The sequence below is a fragment of the Engraulis encrasicolus genome, chromosome 18 (genome assembly GCF_034702125.1).
Source record: "Engraulis encrasicolus isolate BLACKSEA-1 chromosome 18, IST_EnEncr_1.0, whole genome shotgun sequence".
In the NCBI taxonomy this organism is placed as follows: Eukaryota; Metazoa; Chordata; class Actinopteri; order Clupeiformes; family Engraulidae; genus Engraulis; species Engraulis encrasicolus.
In genome coordinates, this window is record NC_085874.1 from 46,597,692 (window position 1) to 46,607,691 (window position 10,000).

Consider the following 10,000-nt stretch of genomic DNA (forward strand, 5'->3'; position numbering starts at 1 on the left):
GGCAGTGAGGTGGTGTAAGCAGAGACGTTCTATTGCGACTTAAAAATGTTTGGTTTAAACTTCGGCACAGCCCACAACCAGTAGCAAGCCGAGGGAGGCGGGCTAACCAGGCCATTTGGAAACACTAATCGTTATAGTTCTGGTCAGACCAGAATCGCGGTACGTGATCTGAAGTCTATGACAATCAGGCAAATACGCTGGTGCTCTTGGGATCAATAGACAGTGGCGCTAACTGTAGGGCACTCGTTTGCTACACGGCTGACGCGGGTTCAATTCCGGCCCGGGTCCTTTGCCAACCTCTCCCCACTCACTTCCTGTCCAACTCTTTACTGCACAATCGCAGTAAAGGCCAAAAATGCCCCAAAAATATATCGAGAAAAAAAAATGTCCTTGGTGGCCGCTGGGCCTAGTTCAGGCAGTTCATGCGTACCAGACAAGGAGTTGTAAAGCTCATAAAGTTAAAGGTAGGGTTGCAGGTTAACCATTTTAAGAATATGTACTATTATGACATCACGTTGGGGGTTCCGCAGGCTCATAGGAGTCTATTGGTGCATTCATGTGGTCTTCCGAAGCAGATATTATCTAGTTGCGAAGTGGTATTTACAAGTGCGTTGCGTTCATGTGCTTTTTTGATGTTGTTTACAAATTAAAGATGGCGAACCAGAGTGAGACTTTTTACTAAAACGATTATAGACTGTTGTTCATCAGCTACAGCTAGCAAATGAATTAGGAAGTCAAGGTAAACATTCTGTATATTTTCTGACACTGTCATTTACCATGACTGTCTAAACATACTGAATGCCGGTTTTTGAGTATTTCAACTTAGCGGTTGCCATGGCGAGAGTAGAGCCAGCGGTTGTGTGCGTCATCATCTCGTAAACTCGTTTCTTAAAATTTTCTACGAGTTGTCCAGTGGTAAATACCAGAAGCGGTGGCGTTCATGTGTGCTTCGAATGTCGGCGTTTGGTATTTACGATAATTACGAGACCACATGAACACACTATTAGTAGAACCTTAGAATCCTGGGGGAGTTCCCCCAACGTGATGTCATACCTGCAACCCCACCTTTAGAAACTGTAATAACGGCCCTACCGTCGCACAAATGGTGGGGCGCTCGTCTGTTGTGCGGCTGACCCAGGTTTGATTCCCGGCCGGGTCCTTTGCCTACTCTTCCCTGTCTCTCTCTCACCCCCAGTCGCTTCCTGTCATTACCTTCACTGTAGTCAAATAAAGGCAAACAGGCCAAAAATATGTTAAAAAAAAAAAAACCTAAAATAGCTGTAAGTTGCTTTGGATAAAGGCGTCAGCTAAACCGTGTGCATATGTGTTTGTGTGTGTGTGTTTTTGTGTGTGTGTGTGTGTGTGTGTGTGTGTGTGTGTGTGTGTGTGTGTGTGTGTGTGTGTGTGTGTGTGTGTGTGTGTGTGTGTGTGTGTGTGTGTGTGTGTGTGTGTGTGTGTGTGTGTGTGTGTGTGTGTGTGTGTGTGTGTGTGTGTGTGTCCACCAGGCGAAGACGGTGGAGGAGAGGAAGCTGTGGGCTCACCACATCAAGCGCCTGATCCTGGAGAACCACCAGGCCATCATCCCCCAGAAGGTACCACACACACACACACACACACACACACACACACACACACACACACACACACACTCTCACTCTCTCTTTCTCTCTCTCACTCCCTCTGTATCTCTCTGGCACGCACCCACACCCACGTGCATCACACACGTATCTCACACACACACACACACACACACACACACACACACACACACACACACACACACACACACACACACTCTCACTCTCTCTTTCTCTCTCTCACTCTCTCTTTCTCTCTCTCACTCTCTCTGTATCTCTCGGGAACGCACGCACACCCACGCGCGTCACACACGTATCACACACACACACACACACACACACACACACACACACACACACACACACACACACACACACACACACACACGCTACACACCAGCACACATGCAACACGCACACGTCACACAACCTGCACTACTTGCATCAGATCACTAGGTGGTGCTAAGATGTTATTTCCTCGAGGGCATTGCCTGTGGGCAGGCATCCATTAGGCTTGTATTGGCTGGAGATCCAGAGATAAATGGACAAGATCTTCAGATCATACATTTTCAGATTTCAGCTCTGTGCCTGAAACCAATACATTCTGGGCCTATTTGTCTGTTTATGTATTCATTGATTCATTGATTCATTCATTCATTCATTCATTCATTCATTCATTCATTCATTCATTCATTCATTCATTCATTCATTCATTCATTCATTCCAATTTTACCATCAATGGAGGTGTGGTACATATGGTGATTTTCCCTACCAACCCCTCACTGTACAGAATGTATTAGAAACAGGGAAGCTTAATACTGGCATTCAAAAGAAAGCATAATATAACAAAAGGAAGGAAATAAATTCAAATCCTCGCACAACAGGTGCAGACTGTGCCCCGATGAAAGCCTGTGTGAAGTATTAACGCATGTTGGCTTTTTGAAAGTAGCCACATTGAATAAAAGCTTTTAAAAGGCTGTTTTCTGGAGTGCTTGGATTAGCCATTAGTGTTTCTAATGGACTGCTGCCCAAGCGTCCAAGAGTACCCAATAGACTGGGGAATATAGAATGATGGACTGAATCCAAAGCACTCTCCTCTGAGACAGGGTGGTAGTTATATTAACCCATTGTGTCCTGGAGACACATATACGTTGCATTCAGGTTCTTGAGATTTGAGCTATTTTATTGAAAATGTGGGTAAGTTAGAGCTGAATCAACACATTCTAATGCAAAACGAGTATCCTAGTTTTTAAATGCAACATATTTCATGTTTGTATGTGCTTCTGAGGCTGAGATATTTTGGATTTAATAGGCAGAGGGGACCCTTTCCCCAAAAGGACTTAGGACAAAATGGGTTAAAATCACTTGATTCTATATTGGGGTATACAGACATAAAAACACAGACGGGTTTCAGCGATCTGGCCGTCGCCAGGGCGTGAACCACCGTTGAATACTGGGAAAGATACTTTGACCGAGTGAACTACCAGCCATTCATTCTACAGAGTGTATAGGTTGAAAGGTGCACTGTGTTGGATGGTGGCCAGAGTAGGTATTGCAACTATGCTGCTCATTGTTTCTTTAAGGCAGGGGTCCCCAAACTTTTTTTCTCTGGGGGCCACATTATCGTTCCTGACTGTGATCAGGGGCCGGGATCAATGTGGGCTGTATGCTAGGCTACTGCCTGTTGTAGCCATAATTTCTAGCACAAAATAGTTCATCATTACAAGCGATTTGCAAAAGAAGTGAGTACTTCACATGTAAAAATAGCAAGGAAAGGTTAGAAAAATATGGTGAATGACAGTTTATGAGTGATACAATAGATACAATATTTTATTTTATTTTTTTCTGTGAGGATTGCTTCTTTGGGCTAGTGTAAATGGTGAGTTGCAGAGAGGTGGAGGGCCGGTCAAAGGGGCATGGCGGGCCGCATCCGGCCCCCTGGCCTTAGTTTGGGGACCCCTGCTTTAAGGTGACGTTTTGGCTGTTGTCTTCATCTGATCCTTATTTCAAGTGTGCGGACTCCTCACTCTAAAAATAGCGCGGTGGAAATCCCTTTGAACATCACACGTGATGCATCCATCAAAACAGGACACATTGCCATTTGCCTAAAATTCATGGGTGGTTATAAACAAATAAACAACAAAATAGACCGGCGCTTGCCACCCGAGAGAGACCAAAGTTCACGTTGACCCTCTCTGTAACGTCATCCTCTACTTTCCATTTTATGACGTTTTGGAAAAGATGTGCATGTTAAACCAAACTGTAAAGCCTGTCCACACTCGGCCACTCAGGTGCATGTTGTTATACTACCTTTGCTTTTTTCGCAATAAAACACACAAAAGCAGAACATTCTAAATAATAAAATAATTAGTATAGAGGGAATTCATAAACAATATCAGTGGAGTTTAAATTAAACAACAAATTGAACAACTAATATCATGTAGAAAAAAGTGGAGATGTCAAAATCTGAAGGAGGAACAATCCCCCAGTCGCCCAGTGTGCGAGTGTGCTATTCAGTGTGGTGGTGAGTGTCAGAAAGGCTATTTCTGGCATCTGCCCACACCATCGGCTCACACACAGCCTTGCACCAGTTCCCCTGCGTGGGACATGTTTCCAGTCAGTGCTGTATAGGTTATAGGTCATCTGAAGGATAATAATATTAATGATGATAATAGCTTGGTTTTACATAGCGCCTTTCAAGGAACCCAAGTTCGCTTTACAATAAAAAAGAAAGGGGGGGGGGGGCAGTGTTGTTAAAGGGACACTGTGTAAGATTTGTAGTTGTTTATTTCCAGAATGCATGCTGCCCATTCACTAATGTTACCCTTTTCATGAATACTTACCACCACCATCAAATTCTAAGTATTCATTATGACATTATGACATCCCACACACACACGTACACGCACAGTATGAAGCACAAGGGGCTTTCAATGAGTTATTCAGTAACCCTGCTTATTTGTTTACCAATGTGTTTGTTTGGTCAGTTGGCTTGTTGTTATTTAAACTTACTGTATTTGTTTGTTAAGTCAGTTGGTTGGGTGCCATTTTTGTTTTTGTTTTTGTTTTTGTTTTTTAGGGGATATTTTTGCCTTTATTTCGATAGGATGGTATGAGAGGCAACAGGAAGTGAGTGGGAGAGAGAGATGGGGGGAGGATCGGCAAATGACCCGGGCCACGGCAGAGTCTGGTTTAAGCTTTAAGCTTTGGTTAAGCTTTTTTTTGTATGGTTCGTATGGTCAGGTTGCTACATTCACAGATCTAACCGCTGAACACTGTAGTTGAGCAATCCCCAATCCACATGTGCAAGCCAGTTGCGTCAGTGTGGCTCCCAGGAGGGTGTTAGTTTGGGCAATACTGGACACTAAAACTCCCTCTGCCCGCCCACCCCGGCAACTCAACAGCTGAATCATGTGCAGAGGAATGAGAGGTCTTTGCTGATGTGTAATTTGAGTGTGCTTGTCACAGGCCGAGCTACCGTAGCGAGTCATTTCTACTCTGAGGACAGCATACATTCAGGAAATGAACTACTTATAAATGACACGCTCTACCTGTAAAGGGGATGCCCCCACCACAGGCGAAAACTTGGGTCACTCCCCGGTGCCCGCAGTCCGTAGAGTTGGATAAGTGAGCAGAAGCGTTTTCCAGGCAACCCAGAAAGCCACTGTCTGAATCTGGCAGCCTGGATTTTTGAAATGGCAACACTTGTAGCCTACCTGTCAGACATCTGTGCACTGTCAGACATTGTCTGTGCACTGTCACTAAAGTCAGACATGGGTACTACTCCTCATGTTTTCACCATGGCAGCACCTTTGCAATGCGACAGTGTTGTTGACACATTGACTTAGTTGACGTCAGCTTAGCTTCGTATTCGCTACTGTTTTGCAAACGACAAGTTTACAGTAAAAACAGAGAGAAGTAACCGTTAATCTCACCTCTTATCTCCACTCTGCCTTCTCACCTCTGCATGACATGATATGGCGTGCAGCAATGTGTGTGAAACTGTATGATTCCACTCTGATAAAAAACACTGCTATGACCATATAACACCTCACGACACGCGCGGGCATACACACGCACACGTACACATGCACATACACGTGCACATACACAGTCACACAGTCAAAAACACACACAGTCACACAATCACAATCACAATCTCACACTCACACTCACACACACACACACACACACACACACACACACACACACACACACACACACACACACACACACACACACACACACACACACACACACACACACACACACACACACACACACACACACACACACACACACACACACACACAGTCCTCTTTGGCCTTATCTGTGACAATGACATGGAGGCTGCCCAGAGTACTGGGGTCACGAGGCAGGAAGAGTGCTTGGAGATACATCACTAATGGTGTCAACAATGATCGATTCGGCGATGCAATCCAATGCGGGGCATGGATGATCCAGAATCGATCCGGCAATTTCCAGAATCGATCCGGCAATGTTTTTAAGTTTCAATTACTTCCATGGATAATTTGGGAGCAAATGAATGTTAAATTAAATAAAAGTACTTCAAAACATTGCAAGACTGGTACAGACTGATACAGAAAACAGCCAATAAATTGTTGCTCAGTATCTGACTACTTGTATTGCCTCATCATGACTGATAAAACATTTGCTTTGCTTTCAGTAGATATGTAATGCATTGCAATGCATTGAAGCGAATCAGATCGCATAGAATCGAATCGAATCGAATCGCTACCTCCCGAATCGTGATCGAATCGGATCGTGAGGGCAGTGCCGATCCACACCACTATACATCACACTGACACAACAGAAATACACCCTACCCCTAAATACCCCCCATCTAAGTGTGTGTGTGTGTGCGTGTGTGTGTCTGTGTGTGTGTGTGCGTATCTGTGTGTGTGTGTGCGTGCTTGCCTTCGCCGGTGTATGTCTTTGTGTCTGGGAGTGTGCATGCATTTGCTCCATTTGCCAGAAGGGAGGTGTATGTCCATGTATAAAGGTGTATGTCCCTGTTTAATCAGGTATTCGTCTTGTTTATAGCACAGATGCTGCTAGCAGCATGGTATTCACACACACACACATCTATGGCCTTGGTAGCAATGCAGTTGACTTCCATGCCTACTGAATATTTCAGGAATTCATTTTTTGTCAATACAATTGGCATCTTATTACTTTTACTCATGCCATACAATGCAATTGGGTTGAAGGTTAACCATTTTTAGAAAATGTACTATTATGACATCACGTTGGGGGTTCCGCAGGCTCATAGGAGTCTATGTAGAACCTTAGAATCCTGGGGGAGTTCCGCCAACGTGATGTCATACCTGCAACCCAGTAACGTGCGCTGGGATTTATGGCTGGTGAGGCAACTTTTTCAATATCAGATTTTCAAATAAATAATTGCCAAATAGGCCTACCGACAAGTTCCATATGTCATAGCAGCTTTCTTAACATAAGGTAGGCCTACATATTTTGACATAAGCTTACTGCATTTCCGCAGAGAAAATGCTATTAGTTCTCTCTCTCTCTCTCACACACACACACACACACACACACACACACACACACACACACACACACACACACACACACACACACACACACACACACACACACACACACACACACACACAGGATTCAAACAGTGGTCTCACATATACCACACAGCACCAATGTGGACAGCAGAGCAGAGGAGAGGAGAGTAGTGGAGAGGAGAGGAGAGGAGAGGAGAGGAGAGAAGGGGAGGGGAGAGGAGAGGAGGAGAGAAGAGGAGAGAGGAGATGAGAGAGGAGGAGAGGGGAGGAGAAGAGAGAGGAAGAAGAGATGAGAGGAGAAAGGAGGAGGAGTGGAGAGGAGGAGGAGAGGAGCTCAAGGAGAGGAGAGGAGAGAGATAGAGAGAGAGAAGAGGAGAGGAGATGGGAAAAGAGAGGAGAGGGGGAGAGGAAAGGAGAGAAGAGAGGAGAGGGGGAGAGGAAAGGAGAGGAGAGGAGAGGAGAGGAGAGGAGAGGAGAGGAGAGGAGGGTAGGTGAGGGGAGAAGAGGAGGGTAGGTGAGGGGAGAGTAGTGGAGAGTGTAAGCTCCTTCACAGCCCACTGCTCTCTCTCACACACACACACACACACACAGGATTCAAACAGTGATCTCACATAAACCACACAGCAGCAGCAATGTAGACTGAGCATCACGGCGGATGCTCAAGACACACAGGATTCAAAACATGGTGTCATATAGACCACTGAGCACCACGGCGAACAAACCGGTGTGATAGCTTTCGTGATACGAACTGGATTCTCGTGCAAATGTAGGCCTACATCTACTTGTACGAGGCTACGGCAAGTGATGTGGGACAAAGGTGTGCAGGAAGCGAATGTCAACGTAAACAGATATTACACACGCTTCGATATGGTCACCAAATATTTTGGGACTGTCATTTCTGTTATGCCTACACCTTGGAATTAAATCAGAGTCTTGTAGTTACACGGGTATATTTGATTTACCTCAACGGTACCCTGTACTCAACTTTACAAACAGTTGCAGGGCACATGAGAATCCGGTGCCCATCACAAAAGCTACTTTCCTGGTGAACCAGTAGCCTGTTTGTGTAGCCCAGCCCCCGCCCCGGGCGTCAACACATAGCTTCTGGTTCACCAGGAAAAAAAGCTACCACACTGGACAAGAATCACGGCGGATTCTCTCCCTCCCCACGGGTCTCACAAACACAGGCTTCACACACATAGGAAATTGGTCCTACCTGAACTCGTGCATCAGGTCCATGCGCCGCTCTTTTCCTTCACTTGGCGTTGTGCATGCTAACGTTACTTTAGCCGGTGCTGTTCATCCAAAGCCCCAAACGTCGCCCCAAACGTCCAAAGCAATTTGGCATTGAATATGAGTAGCCGCGAGGATTTGTGTTTCGTGAGGCTCCTTAGTCCTTAGTAAATTGTTAAGTCGTAAAATCCCATGCGAATGGTCTTCCACACATTCTCGCCGGTTGCAATGCAAACAAGACACAGGGAAACAACAATATTTTCTGCAGTGTTGTACCACTCACTTTGAAATGATCGGGTAGTTACTCTGACCGGTCACCTGAGTAGAAAACCCTTCAGCTCTGTCGGTCCTCCATTCTTTATCACATATTTTCCCATTGGAAATCCAACTTTGAGAATGCTCTTAGTTTCGTTATGAAATCCACTTGTAGCAGTCAACGTGAACAAGCTAGCCAACAACACCGACTGACTGTATTGTGAACTTCAGATTCGCTATGACGTAACTGTCCAGCAAGACTCAACACCAGAAGGGAGTCTGCGGCCAGGCTACTGCTCGCCTCACCATTGTATATTTCAGTGGGCGTTATGCCAAAGCGTCCAGAGTAAAGAAATGATAATCACACGTAGAAAATATTTTAAAAATATCAGGAAATGAGGGCACACCATACATACTTCTATTAAGTGTATAAAAACGTTTAATACAATATTACCAGGTTGCATTCACAGAACGAGCAACATGGCGCATGCGCGCAACTTTGTTAACGAGGGATTGCGCAATCCGGGGTGAGGCCAGTTCAGAGTTGCCCCAAATTCACCGTATTCGGAGCAATTTGACATGAAATGGGCAAATATTACGATTTTGGCCACGGAAATGATTGAAAATGAGTGAAACTGTTTAAATACTGCTCAAATGGTAGTTATGGTGCAGATGCTCGAAAACAATAGCTGTTATTGTTACTATTATTCACATTAACTGCATCTCATCATTCTCATCTGGAACTGGTGAGGCCGTGCCTCCCCTGCCGTATTGGAGTGCACGTGCCTGTTGCAACCCCACCTTTAAGACAGTTTTTGTCTTCGAATCGAAACACAGTTGACTTCCACTGCAACATCACACATTCCACATCCATCCTCATCATCCCTCCTGCTGCCTGGCAGATTACTATGAGGTACTTAGACGGCCAATCATACAGCATCTTGCCCTCTTGCCACTGAGAGACCAAGAACAGGTCAGATCACACTCGCCTCTGTTTAGAAAGCAGAACGGCAAGCCTTCACATTTATTTTGGAGAGCAGTTTCCTGAATGTGTAGTTTTTTCTTGTACAGCAACTGCTCAGATCCCCAGGCAGGCAGCTTGTCCGTCCGGTATGTGATATCTACAGGGCGTTCCCAAGTCAGCCCGGCCGTCAGAGGTTATGAACTATAGTTGGGAAGTGGTTCAAGTACTATGCTGAAGGCTGACGATGTCTATGCTGAGTCGCTGGACACCTTTACATTATATGGCATTGCATTGATTGCAGTACCTGTACTCTTTGCTGAGTGACTTACAGTTATTTAGAGCAGTGTCGTTCGTTAAGTTGGGAGATTGCATGTCGCTAAGCTAGCGAAAGTTAATGGATCCATGTAGCATGC

General features: G+C 45.2%; 1 protein-coding gene across 1 annotated transcript in view; it reads left to right on the forward strand.

Moving 5' to 3' along the window:
• The window catches only part of LOC134468266 (pleckstrin homology domain-containing family G member 3), a 164,682-nt gene that overhangs the window by 139,605 nt on the left and 15,077 nt on the right, over nt 1–10,000 (forward strand). The window contains exon 12 of the mRNA XM_063222209.1: nt 1,506–1,592. Within this exon, the coding sequence (XP_063078279.1) occupies nt 1,506–1,592 (87 nt within the window). The remainder of the gene's footprint in view (nt 1–1,505; nt 1,593–10,000) is intronic.